The sequence below is a fragment of the Passer domesticus genome, chromosome Z, assembly GCF_036417665.1.
Source record: "Passer domesticus isolate bPasDom1 chromosome Z, bPasDom1.hap1, whole genome shotgun sequence".
In the NCBI taxonomy this organism is placed as follows: Eukaryota; Metazoa; Chordata; class Aves; order Passeriformes; family Passeridae; genus Passer; species Passer domesticus.
Window position 1 is genome coordinate 33,230,426 of NC_087512.1, and position 14,728 is coordinate 33,245,153.

The 14,728-nt window shown below is 35.0% G+C and overlaps 1 protein-coding gene across 11 annotated transcripts in view; it reads left to right on the plus strand.

Moving 5' to 3' along the window:
- CCDC171 (coiled-coil domain containing 171) overlaps positions 1-14,728 on the plus strand; it is a 183,344-nt gene that overhangs the window by 94,325 nt on the left and 74,291 nt on the right. For all 11 annotated transcript variants that reach the window (XR_010352356.1, XR_010352358.1, XM_064403322.1 and 8 more), the window contains 2 exons: positions 2,145-2,290; positions 4,920-4,974. Coding sequence is in view for 9 of the 11 variants with exons in the window: in XM_064403322.1 (XP_064259392.1) it covers positions 2,145-2,290; positions 4,920-4,974 (201 nt within the window). In the remaining 2 variants the exon portion in view is untranslated. The remainder of the gene's footprint in view (positions 1-2,144; positions 2,291-4,919; positions 4,975-14,728) is intronic.

Consider the following 14,728-nt stretch of genomic DNA (forward strand, 5'->3'; position numbering starts at 1 on the left):
AAGATTTTGACTAGTGGGTCTTTTCACTGTTCATGGTCAGTAATGAAAGATTTATGTGGGAGCCGACAACTCTTCAACCCCTGCAGATGGACAGCTATAATAAAAAGAAAATAAATATGCATAATGTTCCTTTTATCCTGTTTTTCTTCACTCTACTATGACTGCTAGGATCTTGGGGCCAAAATCCATTCAACAGCATCTGCATCAAAAATTCTTGCATCAAAATACTTGCAGAAACTACTTAAACCAGGTTTTTCAATCAGGTGGGAAACTGGGTTGGACAGTACATTGGTAACAGAGACCTTGTTTTGTGTTCAAATATAGTCCGTTTATCAAAGGTGGGAATATGGGTGGGGGGTTACTTGACTTGGTTTTCAGAACTCTTTCCTCATTGTTGAGAGCAAACAGTAAACACAATAATTGGAAGAAGATAATGCTCTTTGTTTTTGAACCAGAGGTGGATCCTTTCATCCATGCTAATCCACATTTCAGTTCTTGGAAATAAGATTTCTGAAAATCTGATAATTCACAAAGTCATCTCTTTAGACAGGGATTTGATAGCTGCCAGTGGCTTAAGGGTAGAATTTTTGAAAGCAAGACTTCTGGTTTTGAATATCCTTGTACACTGGATGAATGCTATCTGTGTGTTCATCTTTCCTTAGGGGAAATACATTAGTTGTTTATTGAAAATAAGGACATAAGAGTCAAAATAGAATTATTCAACCTGCAGTCATTTGAACAAGAGTAATATAAACATTTCTGGGTTTAGACTTTCTTATATCAACTTCAATTTTTTTTCTTACAGTTGTGATTAATTTCAGCTTAGATACTGTAAATTCCTGAACAAGACTTCAAGTAATGGTGCTGTACCTTCAAAATATACCACTATTGAAGTAACTGGTTGCATTTTCTCTTTAGGAATGTAAGAAGAAGACTTATGCCCATCTACAGATAGCAGTTTTACAGGACTCTGCAGTCCTTTGCTGTAGATTGCTATTTTATAGAAAATTTCTCAATCATAATGCTTTTTGAAGCACCTCTGATCCTTAAAGAGGTCTGAAACATCTTCAGATTAGTTGAGTTTTCAGCACCCTCATAATTTTTATCAGCATTTTATATGTACTCTTCTTAATATTCATCCACAGCATGTACATCTCCATGTACCACAGTCCAGGACAAGTACTGAGTACAAATTATGCAGAGTATTTGTAGAATTCAAGCAGAAAATATACCCGTAAATTTTGAAAAAATGGTGTAAATTTGGAAAAAAGAGTTCAGTCTTGGAACTGTGCAGCATTCTCTTCTGTATTTTACAATCTATCAGTAAATATGCTATGTGTAAAAGAATGTTTATAACCACCGATTATAATTTCTTTCTAAAAAGGCAGTTAACAGCTGTTAGTAAAATGTAACATGTAACAAATTATGAAATCAAATTATTAATACTCTGGTCTATAAATGCATTGATTTATCCCAGCAGAAAGGAGTAACATGCAACCAGGTTCTGTATTAATTAGTCCTGTGTGCTATTTTTCACCTATTGGATTAATCTGAATTGATTAAAGCATGTTTTGTTAATTCTAAGCCAGAGAGAAATGTTTAAAAAATATACATAGTATTTTGCATATTGGGAAACTAATAGCATGATAGTGAAAGCACTATAAAATAGATTGTACTTGATGCACCAACAGAGAATATGAGAGTATCTATTCTACTGAAATTTCTGAACAGTGCAGAATATTTAAAGAAATGCTTCTGTGTTTACTCCCTTTCATTGTGTATTCCTTTCTTTAATGTTTACTTTAAATTAAGTTTTGTGAATAGTCTGTGTTCTTTAAAGAGATTATTTCCTTTGTGTTTAGATCTAGTATTTGTAAATATAGTACTTGTAGCATAGTGTATGTCCCTGCTTCATCAAAAAATAATTTTATGTTATAAATATATTTGTACACAGTCAATATACTAAAAACTGGGGGGGTTCTGAGTTGGTAATATTTTGGTAGAGAATTTATAAAACCTTAGTATGCAATGGTCCAAATCTACTACACAGTCAGTCTGTTTTCCACTTTGTTTAATAGCCTATGGCATAAACTGAAGTTAATTATTTGGGCTGACAAGTAACTCTGTTTTCTGTCTGCTTGCAGAGTCTCTCGGAGGCAGCGATGGAGCTGAGAAGAAGAGATCGATTTCTGCGTCAGCAAAATAGACTTCTTACCCAGCTGGAGCAGGACAAGCGTCGGCTGAGCGAGAGCATCCGTGATGCAGAGAGTGCCCTCTGCACGGCAGCGAAGTGAGCACTGGGACCTTGGGGAGATCACTTAAAACGGACAAAAGATCAATTCTTGCTTTCATGCACAGGGTTTTAGCCTTAGCTAATGTAGTGCTAGAAAACAAAAGTACATCTGTCTCTCTTTGAAATTCAGTGATAGACTTCGAAAAAGAAAACTGTTAGTTCAAGATACTGCGTGTTACATTTTCTGTAGTTATCCCATAATAGTGCTACAAATTCTTGGTCCAAAATGCATAAGCATTTTGTCTGCCAATTACTTTACTGATTTGACAATATCTCTTTGGTAGATCCTTCACATTCTGTTTGTTTAAGGAATGATTGTTTGTTCTAAAGGGGCTGAAACCCATTTTAGACCTAGGCTTATCTGTGGAATAGTATAGATATTTCTTGTGATTTCAGAGAGTTTTGGATTTAGATGTAAACCCCATGCCTTTTTATACTATAACTTGAAGAGTGGAAGGAAATGTTCAGGGACCATTTTTGAAAGTATTGGTAGTCAAAAGCTGTTCCATTGACTTGAATGAGATTATTAATAACCTCTTAGAGTTATATAGTCAGATAAAATTATAAATCCTTTCAGATTTTGTTATCTATTACTGTTACAGGAGTATGCACTTTGAATACTATTGGTCCATGGCCAAGATTTTTAAAAAGTTCAATTTAAAATTAAAATTTCTCATTATATGTGGGGTAGATTTGACCTCTGAAGAACAATAGCTTAGAAGCTTTAAGGGGCTTATGCACCAGCAAAATAATGTAATTAATATAGTTATCAGTGATATGTTTAACAAGCTAATTAGAATGACAAATGTTATTTAGTATAAGTGTATCAAAGCAGATTATGACCCAAAGAAGGATTTGTTATTAAAAGCCTTCTCCTTTTCACCCTGCCCCAATCTATTTTATGCACTCCAGTAAGGATCATTCCCTATAGCCATTCTTATATTCAGAAAAGTTTTTTTTTAAGGTGAAAACTTCCAAACCAGTCATTGTTCTACCATAACAATATTATATTATGTTCTAACATAAACTGTTCTACTTGTTCATTAGAGCAAGTGCAGGTGTCTTTTTCTTCCTTTGGAACATGTAAGCAAAGTAGTTAAATAGACTTTGGTCTTATCCAGAAACTCTTATTTTAATATCAATTCCACGACCTCAGTGATTGTAGGCAATGCATGGGTGTCTTTCAGTTTCTTTCCTAAACTTTTGTAGTGCTGTAAAAGATAGCAAGATGTCTAGCTTGTACTGAGAATGGCTGTCTTGATTTTCTTTTAGTGGTGGCTAGCAGTTCTTTCCACTTTCCTCCTGAGTAAGAAGCAATATTAATAAAATTGTCTGAAACAGTGAACCTGACAAAAATACAGTAGTCTTTTGGTAATTTCTCTGTGTTGTGGTTCGACCTGAGCCAGCAACCAAGTACCCTGTCAATCTAGTCCAAAGAAAGGTGGGATTCTGAAAATAGAAAAGTCTATGTGGCTTTATTAGGATTTTAAAAGCCAATTCTACTCTTCTGGCCACCTTTCTGTATTTTCTGTTAAGATAGTATGAATCAAGAAATGAGAAAGCAGTCATCATTCCATGGAGAAGAATGCCATGATTTTGACTGAGGAAAAAGAGGCTGAGGGAAGACCTTATTGTTCTCCATAGCTACCTAAAAGAAGATTGTAGTGACCTGGGGCTTGGGCTGTTCTCCTAGGTAACAAGTGATAGGACAAGAGGAAATGGCCTCAAGTAGTGCCAAAAGAGGTTTATATTGGATATTAGGAAAAGATTCTCTCCTGAAAGGGTTGTCAAGCATTGGAACAGGCTACCCAGGGAAGTTGTAGAGTCTGGAGGTATTTAAAAGATGTGGCCCTTTGAGACATGATTTAGTGGAGGGCTGGACAGTGCTGGGGTAATGGTTGGACTCAGTGATCTTAAGTGTCTTTTCCAACCTAAATCATACTGATTCTATGGATTCTGTTTTATAAAAGCTCAAACAAAATATACACATAAACAAAATAAGACAGTCATAGAATATTGAGGTGTATTAGCTTTTCTGGAATGGATTCTATTTGACTTCCTATGGTCTTGCTCTCTTTTCTCCTTAGTCATATGGTATTAGGCAACTTCAGTTCTATTTCTGTCAATCATGAGTTGAGGCCAAGGTTTTTCATGACAGCATAGCTGATGAGAGCTGTCTTTCTTACTGAAGCCTCTACGAAAGGGCATTAGAGAATAGTTTCATTCTCCAAACCTGCCTATTTTAAGGGTAGGATATTTGGCTGCACTTTTGGAAATGTAAGAGAATGTATTCTCTTCCTGATAGATGACTCCTTTCAACATGCCTTTTACATCTAAAGCCTCTAAAAAAGTGATAGTTGTTCCTGAATATGTCCGTAATAGCAGCTAGTTTGATAGTTCACTACAGTACAAATTTCATATGGAAATATTCCAAATAGTGATACATGAACTCTTTTTAAGGTTTGCATTGGGGATATACAAAGGAAAGACAAAAAAAGTAATACTTTGGGTTATCAACAATTATTTGAAAATACATGATTGATAAAAAGTAGCAAAAAATGAATTTCTAAATCAGGTGACTTTCAGTTCTATAATCTACTTCTTTTTTTTTTAAATCTTGTAATAGAGACAGAGAATTGATCATTAGTCATATGAAAGCTGTGAAAGACACGCTTCATAAGGTAAGAATTTAAAATTATTCCTCTGATTTGTATTTCTAAACTAAAGTTTTACCACTGCTTTTGCTCAGGGAAGGAAAGTAGTAGAAGTTGTAAGGTGTCTTCCTTTTCTTAGAGTTTATTTCCACCTTCAACTTCTTTTATCCTAATAAGCTGCTCATTTTTAGTGAAATAAAATACAATTTTGTAGTATGCGAACTTCTTATTTCTCACTACAAAATTCTTACTACAAAATCCGCCTTTCCTCCCCTAATCACTGAGAGCACTATTTCTGGTTACCAAATGAAGAACATCCAAGCAGCTGACAATTTCTATGGAGCTAAGTCTGTGCTGTGTAAGCCAGAGGTCGCTTGGTGATGTCACATGCATGGTGGCCGTAAAACATGTTGGCTTTGTGCATGCTACTTTAGTCTTTGATGCATGGTAAAACATAAGGAAAAAACAGTAAGATGTAACCTGTAGTCAGAAACTTGAATGATATTTTTAGGGCATTTTTAAAATTGATTAATAATCTTAAGTATTCTCTTTGACTTGCACAGTTTTGCCCTGGTATAGCATTATTTGAAAGTCCAACAAAGCTTATATATTAATTATTTAGGCAAAAGGACGGTTTTTAACTGTAGCTCTTGTTGTTGATTGTTTTATAACTGTTTTTAGTCTAGAGCAACACAAAACAAAATAAGTGTTTTTATTACCTTGGAGTGTTAATTTCCCTTATCACATCTTGAATTCACAGCAGCATGGGAATCTATTCTTCATTTTTGTTTCTGTGTTCACCAAAACTAATTTAATTTTCAGATCCTTTTTCAAGTCTTTCTTTCCCTTAATATTCAAGAAAGTGACAGAACCTAAAACTGTGTGTTTTAGCTGCAGCAAACTGTGCTGGTAGAAACGGTTGCTTTTTGCCCCCACCTTTTTCCTACTGGCTTCTTTTAAGGTTAGAAACTCATATAATGCAGAAAGTGTTGTGTTTTGCAGTAAGAGATACATGTCCTTGGCATTCAAGATTTATTGTCCTGGATTGCAAGGTTGCATTTTGGTTTTGAAAGCAATGCCATTATGTGTACAAGGATTGAAGTGTTTGGGGAAGGGCTATAGACAAGGCCATATGTTTAGTACTGATTAACCTGATGCAGTGAATTGATTGAGAAACAGCCATCTTTCTTCTGAAAATTTTAGTTACCATATTGCTTCTTAATTCTTGATATACATAGTTGTTAGGCCCATGTAGCACGTTAGTGAGTAGCAAAATAATTTATCTTTCCTGGTTTGTCAACCTAAAGAATGATGAAAACATTAGAATTAGAAATGTCAGGATGCTCCTTCCAGCAGAAACTAAAAAAATTGATTGTAAATAATTCAAAATTTGCCATACTATTTCTCCTAGAAGAACAAAGGAAAATTATTGATTTTTGTTTGGGAAGTATCTAAAATGTAGACCCTATATCATAATGGTAACTACTTACCTAGCATTAGTGAACATGTTGTGTGTAAACTATAAGGTTTACACTGTTGTTCTTAAAGGATTTCTCACACAGTAAAAAATCAGAACATGAAGAAATGGATTATGTACTAGTAAAGGAACCATAAGCCTTTCTTTCTCCACTAGAAATTCTGGGATTTACTTTTTTTTTAAGAAAGAAATCAAAAGAAAATGGGTAAAGTTCAGAATCAAGTGAAGTTGGACAAGTACTACTATTAACTGCAGCTTTACTTACAGGAGTTTGAAATTGAAGGTTTTGATATTTCTGTGTTGATGTATTCATGAGCAAATATCCACAAAATTCCACTGTATCACTTCAGGATCTGTATTATTAATTCATAATGCTAAATTTTTACTATAGATCTCAGAGGGATTTTACAGACATCCTTAGTAATCTTAGTTAGATGCAGGATAAGACAGTATATTCTGATCCATTAAAGTAGCCTCATTCCTCTCCATATTCTATCCTACAAGAATTCCAGAAGTCAGCAATGTAGGTACTAGATCATCTGCCGTTGGGTTTATAGGGGTGTAACATTCTGCAAACAAAAGTAAGAGAAATCAGAGCCAAGGGAATCAATCTCTGTGCATGCTTCTAATATGCCACGAGAGCAGGGATAATTTACACCACTTTCTGCCCCGCACTGTGACTGGATGGAACATCTAGTATCATACATTTGACTTTGCCAAAAAGTGCTTGGGCATGCTTGTGCCTAGAATGATTATTTCCAGACCATTATGGAGCTATCTTTTTAATCTTCATGAATATTTCTGAAGCATAACTGTTGAAGAACTTGAGCACTGGATATGCTAAGAGAGAAAATATTTTTAGCAACTAGTTTCATGTCCTTCATAAATTACAAGATGTTCTTTAGAAGGTTATTTTTTGTCTTACCCTGGGTTTTGTCACATTAGCTATCTTTATCCTACTCCTGGAGCTGAATTATTTCCACAAAAGTTCCTGATAAAATAAGAGATCTTTCTTTATCTTATACCATCTAAATATTATGGACAAATACCTAAATGCAAAGAGAATGTTTTAAGAAATTAAAAAAATCAAAGCAGAATATTACGAAGGACAGACAGAGACCTCAAGAGGATTACAGTTTGGTTCAGTTTTATTCTCAAAATACTGAAGATGACCAAAAGATAATAGCAAAATGACAACAGAAATTAATAAAATTTTACTGAAAGAGTGATGAAAGGAAATTCCATCTACTTGAAGTTCAAACATAAAAAGTTTTCTTAAAATGTTTTCTAATAAAAAGAAAAATCATTTAAGAACATGTCTTATTTTAAAATTCATGGGCAGCCCTTTTTGTCATCTATGAAAAATAAGTTATTTCTTGAAACACTTTCTCCTCAAAAAGTCGAGGTTATTTTTGTTATAAAATAAACCCTTGTTATGCTTGCTGATAAACTGTATTCCATTATTAATTTCTTCTTATTTCTTAATATTCTGGTGGTATAAAGAGTGGAAGAGGTATTAAATCTATTCATTTCTATTACTAGATTCTTTAACATGTGTATTTGATCATCTGTTAGTTATGGTAATAATGCCAAGGTTGTGGATTCAATCCCTGTATGGGCCAGTCATTAATGAGTGGACTTCATGATCTTCGTGGGTCCCTTCCAGCTCAGAATACTCTGTGATTCTGTGATCCTGTAATCTCATCAGAGGAAGAAATAATTTTACACTATCTCTGCTAAAATCTTCAGCATTCCCCTTGTATTTCTTCTCATTTTGAATACTTTTTTGGGTTAGCCTTGGCCAGCAGCCAGATGCCCACCCAGATGCTCTCTCAGTCCTCCTCAAGAGGACAGGATGACAAAACAGGATGAGAAAGCTTATGTACTGAGGTCTAGATAAGAGACATGGTATTTATCATTACAGGTAAGACAGCTGACTCAGGGAAACTATTTTAATTTATTTTCTGAAGTAGATTTAGAGAGGTAGAAACAACTTTAAAATTAGCATTACCCTGCCTTTTAATCTCAGCTTCACTTGTGACTGCTCTTCTCATGCTGTTAGGCACAGGGGTTTGCAGTCAGTTCACACCAACTCCTCTCTGCTGCTCCTACCACCTCATGCTGTTTCCCTGCACCACTGTGGACTCTCTATGTGGGCTGCCATCTTTCAAGAATATCTGCTTCAGCGTGGACTCTCCATGGACTTTGGGAACTATCTGGGAAGGATTTCCTGGACCTGCTCTGGAATGGGATCCTTCATGGAATATGGTGTGGATATGCCCCAGCATAGTCCTCTCTCTGTGCAATGAGGAAATATCTATTCCAGTGCCTTAAGCATTTCTGCCTCACTTCTTTTCTGACTTAGATATTCACTATTTTTGTTCCCTCCTTCTCTCTCTGTGTGGTGGGTTTTTCTCATTCTTAAATTCATTTTCACAGAGGGGCTGCCAGCAGGGCTGTGGGGTTTTGTTGTGGTGGGTCTGGAACCAGAGGTGTCTGGAACCAACTTTGTCCTGCACTCATCTGTCCTCACAGAGGCTGCACCTGGTACACTGCTATAGCTGCCTCCTTTTTAGCCTGCCTAAATCCCTGTTCTCTACATTTAGCCTGTGCTATACACGACCATGAGAAGTCATTCTAGTGAGCCAGCCTTCAAAGTGACAGATAACTGTTTGTTTCTCCTTGTACTCTTAACTATCAAAATCTTGACAAGCTTAGTCTATCATAGTTTTTAGCCTGTCCTGGCTGCTTAGGATTTGGCTGTTTTAGCAGGTTAATAAAATACAGCGTGCTCACTGTTTTTCCCAATACCAGTTAGCAACCTACTTATTCTGACACTTTGGGACTTGCCAGGGATCAAAGCAGCTATCCAGTGTGCTCCTTTCCTTCTGGCACTTGGTCAGAAGAATTATTCTTTGTCCACTTCTATAGTACACTTCATTTCTGCTGATTGAAAGGTTCATATGCTAGCTAGCAGAACAACTGCCATGCAGACCTGTCAGCAGTCATGCCTTGAAATCCATCCACTGTTGTGTTTCATTGCCTCACTGCCACCCTTCTTGTCTCCTCTGAAATGGCCTAAACTCTTTACGAGATCTGGGTTCCATGACTCTATCAGTTGAAAAAGAAAAAGAACACTGTATCATCCATCCCATAATATATTTTTTAAAAATACAAAGACAGAACTCTCTTTCTTTATCTAATTTAATGCTTTGGGTTTTTATAATACAGCACCTGTAATACAGTTATAATACAGTTGGAGATGGGGTGGGACCATTGAATACTTGAGAATTAATAAGGTTGTAGCACTAGATTGTTATTTCTGATGTGGTCCATAGTAATCAAATGCATTTCCTTATGATGACAGTTTTATGGCCTGCAAGGAATTAATTTACAATAGGTTTAAGTCCATATACAAGTGACTACATGGGAAAAAACACACAATTGTAAGTGGCAATAATTGTTAGTTGCAGCAATGAGACCACAAATTGATCAGGTGCTGGAAGAAGAGAACACTTGCAAGACTTAAGTTAGCTGTCTCTGTCAGACTCCAGTAGTTATGACCTGACACATTCAGGTATACTGATCAGCCACATTTCTCTCAGTTAACTGGGATCTGTAGTCCATCATATTACTTACTTATATTAATAATGATTTAAAACCCTCATTTTAGAGACCGCAACTTAAATTTTTTTTTTGCCTAACCTAATGAAACTCCCAAGATGGTTTTTCTCTGTGGTAGACACGTTAATATTAAGTGTGAAGCCTGCTTTATGTGTGTGCTCAAAGTCTGTCCATCACTGTGGTCCTGGGTTGTTCTCAACTGGCCCTGTCCCAAACCTGTTGAAACACTGAGTATATGTACATGCAAAAAAATCACCAAGAAAACCCAATTAGATTGTTAAAATTCTAAATAACTTCTGTAAGAAGTTTGCACTAGGAAACTAGCTATTACATCTCTATGGTAAGAAAAAAATGGAGTAAAAATATTACTTTTTCTCCTCCATCTCAAATGAGTGCTTCTTAATTTCAGTGTTTGATGAATGACTTTTGTTTCTCCTCCTAGCAATCTGACTTTCTTGATCCGTGTTCCTAAAGATCAGTTGTGCAGGACATACAGGTGTTAGCACAGCTGGCTTGCTGATGACAACTCTGTCCATATAGCTGTCTAGTGTGTCATCACTCATATTGTTCAGTGTCATTCTGACCTAGCCAAGCTAAAAATGGTACTCCAGCTCAAGAGGGATTTAAAAACCTTCACAAAGTAAAGATAAGACATTGCCGAATGTCATACCCATGTGCTTAACTGTTTTCAGTTTGGATGTATCGAAGTAACTAATTTCAGGATGCATTTGTCTTTATCTTTTGTTTTTCTTTGTTGATTTTAAGGTTTTTTTTTTTTGTTTTATTTTGGGGGGGTTGTTTGTTTGTTTGTTTTGGTCAATTGAGGTGGGGTTTTTGGATTTTTTGGGCTTTTTTTTTTGAAGGCTGAATACTTGTATATAGTTTGTCTTCAGTAAGGAGAAATCCTTGTGTGGAGAATTGTGGAATTATTGAATACAGTAACTGTTATTTTCTCCCGACATAGGTTCATTTTCAGCCCAAGGTCACTGAAATATTTTCATAGGGGATGTATTACAGTGCACATCTTGCAGCTCTAGAAAAGCTTAGGTGCCATTGTCAAAATTTGCAAAAAAACAACTTTGGATCAAATTAATATCTTATTCAACAGACCATGTAGTGTGTGTATGTAGTAATATGAGAAAGCTTGCATTAATCTTATAGGTAAGTCTGGGATGGTAGTCTGCTCTGAAATTTAATTTCCATAATTAATGCTCTCTTAGAAAGCACCTGTGAAACGGCTTGTTTTGTAATTAAATACAAATTTGTATGTCAGTAATCAGAAAGGATAGTCACTGAATCAGTATGCTAATACAGAGATTTTCAGTAGTTATTCTATTGAGGTAAATATTCTGTAAAACTAATCGTGATAATGTAAGGCCAACTATACCAAGGTGTGTCAAAATGCTATTTAAACCTCCACTATCATCACAAGTCAGACCCTTGGATTTGGGACATACTTCTTTTCATGAATGAATGTGATCTGATTACTTTTAATGATGACTCAGACCTAACTGTGATGGCCATGTAACAAGTATCCATTAAACTGTTTCTCTTTCTGTCCTACAAGACACTCTTATCTGAGCAAATCACATTGTGATTTGGTGTAGTTTGGTTTTTATCCTTCTTGGGAAAAAAAGGGAAGGTTCGATGGGGTGTTTTTGCAGTTCAATTGACAAATTTGGTTCCAAATACTATTCCCCACCTCACTGTCTCTCTAATTGTGTTTATAATTTTCCAGTTTTAAGTGCTTGATTTAAAGTGCCTTCAGTTTAAGATACACATTCTTGTCACAGACTTGTCACAGGCAGTGTCTTGACTTTCAGAGTGAAAGAAAGTGTTGCTGAAACATCCTGATGGAAAGTATTGTATCTGAAATTATATAGGCCCTCATTCAATAAGATGAATATACGCTTTTGTTAGTAATTTCCTTACTTTCAGAGCATACTCAGACTGGTATTAAGAGCAACCAATATTAACTATGATCTGACAGAGTGCTGTGGGAGGTACTTCTTTGCATATTACTTGTGCCAAATCCCACAACAAATAATTTGGGATCTGTATTCCTTAAATGGATAACACTTAGATTGATCACTCTTTTCTAGAGAGCCCAAAGTACATGAATGTATCATGAGGAAAATAATCTGTATCAGCAACTTATTTGAAGAACTACTGTTACCAAGACTGTTCAATATTATTGTTGGTGGACTTCCTTCCTGTATATTAATTTGTACTTTTCATATAGAGCAAGAAAGCTTTAGCAATACATATTAAATATGAAAAAAAATATGAAGTTTAATTAAACCTTCATGAAGGTGTAATTCTGTCCAACGGTGTATAAAATATTATTCTTCTTAGTTCTATGATCATTTGTATAACACTATAACAAAGAGTTGCCCATTCAAAGCAGTTACTATGTAACTTATTTCTGTTAAAATGCTTCCGAAGGGAAAGGACTGTGTCTGGTAAATGTGCATGTTTTAAACCTGTGTAATATGGCCCCCACTCTACATGCTGCCCTGGAGGTACAGACACTACGCAGCTAAATCAGCCACATACTTGCAAGACTGTGCTTAAGACTCAGATTTGCATTCAAACTGCTTTCTTCTACTCAAGAAAGTTCTAAACTCATTTTTGTCTGTTGTATGTCACATGCAGAACACATAGCACTGTGGTAGAAACCATTTTGCTTGTACTCTTCTAGAATGATTTCTGTGTTTGCAGTTCCTGTTATATCAGCAATATGGTGATCTCAGACAAAGAGATTAAATCACTCTTTTCATTCACTTATCACCAAATCACTGTAGATCTTGTTCTACTCTTTAAATTGAAGATTATATGCTATTTAAAAAGTAGTTTGAAATTAAAGAAAAATAAGTATTTTTTTAATGTAGCATTGGTGAACTTTGAACTTATAAAATATTCTCATATATAGCTTAAATTGTGAAGTTTATATCCATAAATAATTTTATTTTATTTCCACCATAAGAAAGCATTGAATTAAAATAAAACAAAATAAAAACTAAAATCTCAGGTTTGTTGTACCAGTCAGATGGCAACTGGGAAAAAACATTAGGAAGGGCTGAATACATTCTAATACCATTTAGAACTTCCTAGAATTTAGTACCATGTCTCTGTTGGCATAACTGGTTATAGGATATACCACATCAAACTGTGCATAGAAAAACCAAAGTAAGCACCAGAGTGTACTGTAGACCAAACTACTATTATCTTGAGCAAAAGAAAATTTTAAAATTCGTTTTTGGACATGCAGAATTAGCCCATCAAATTCTACACCTTGGTTCAGTCAATAACGCAACTTCAGTTTATTATTCAGTTTCAGCTTTGATCTGAATTAATGAGTACTTTATTGATTTTAAATTGAGTGGCTATAGTGTTGTCTTCTTTGTTGCTCTCCTAATTAATTAAAAAGTTAAACACTGTCATAAGTCACTCTTCTCCTTTATTTTAAAATACTATGAGTATGGTAGTAGAGTGTGGATTTGTGATTTTACCTGTTTTCATATAGTATTTATATATGGCTAAACTGAAAAACGTAATCATATTTAGAAGCATGCTGTCATGATACTTAACTATACTCTGTATAAAATCACTCTTGAAACTTTTCACAATCTCAGCTAAAATTATGTTTACCAAAATCAGAAATGGCCAAAACCTTCACTAACAATGGATAAATATTAATTTATATAATTTTAGTATATAGGCAAACTGATTTTAGACATTTTTAGTCATTGCAATAAGCCCAATTAGCTGATTGGTGTTTTAGATATTAACATAAAGCTCTCTAGCCTCAGGAGACCTTTCAGACAAAATGGCCTTGCTCTAGATTCCATATGTAAGAAAAAAAAATCATTAAATACAAAAAAGCTCTGAAAATTGCATTTTAAAGCTTAGCTGCTTAGGATGGTTCTTTTGCCTGTTGAGCTTCCAAAAATACCCTCTTTCAAAAAATAAATTAAATTACCCATTTTATCTTTGCCTCATGGTTCTGTAATGTAAGTTTGTATGTGAGTACTGTTTTTACTTCATTAGAGAATGAGGAAATAAATACAGTTTCCCAAGTCCTGTTGTTTTGTTTCTGGATCTCAAAAAGCCAACAGACAGAAGTTATTAAATTACTTCTTCACTAAGATTTCATACAGATCTGGTCTTTCCAACATGAGTCCATGCAGGCATGACCATTACAGCTTTCCAGTCCTTGAATAGGTAGGCAGCTTGGGATGTTTTCGCTTCTAGTGAAACAATATAGTGATATTTGTACAGCATACACCCAGTCTTTTGTTCTTACAATTTTCCCTGAACCCTCATGAGTATTTTTCAAAAGGAAAGTCTATATTAATTTTCAGTTTCTCGGGATGCATACTGATAATGACATTTACTCTCTACAATCTAAGTATTTACAAACACAAAAAAGTATTTTGTTTGTTTTTTAGTTGTGAATCCTCCTATCAAAAATCATACTCTATAAGAAGCTAATACGCACTTTTCTGATGCAGTGGTATTAATGGCATTTGTATACCACAGTGCAGCCATTTTAAAAATGGGGTTTATATTTTATTGTTCAGTGAGTATCAGACCCCAATACTGAAATATAGAGTTTGAAACTAATAGGGTTAAAAGGACTTCTACTGTCTGTATTGTGTATATATTATACCTACATTG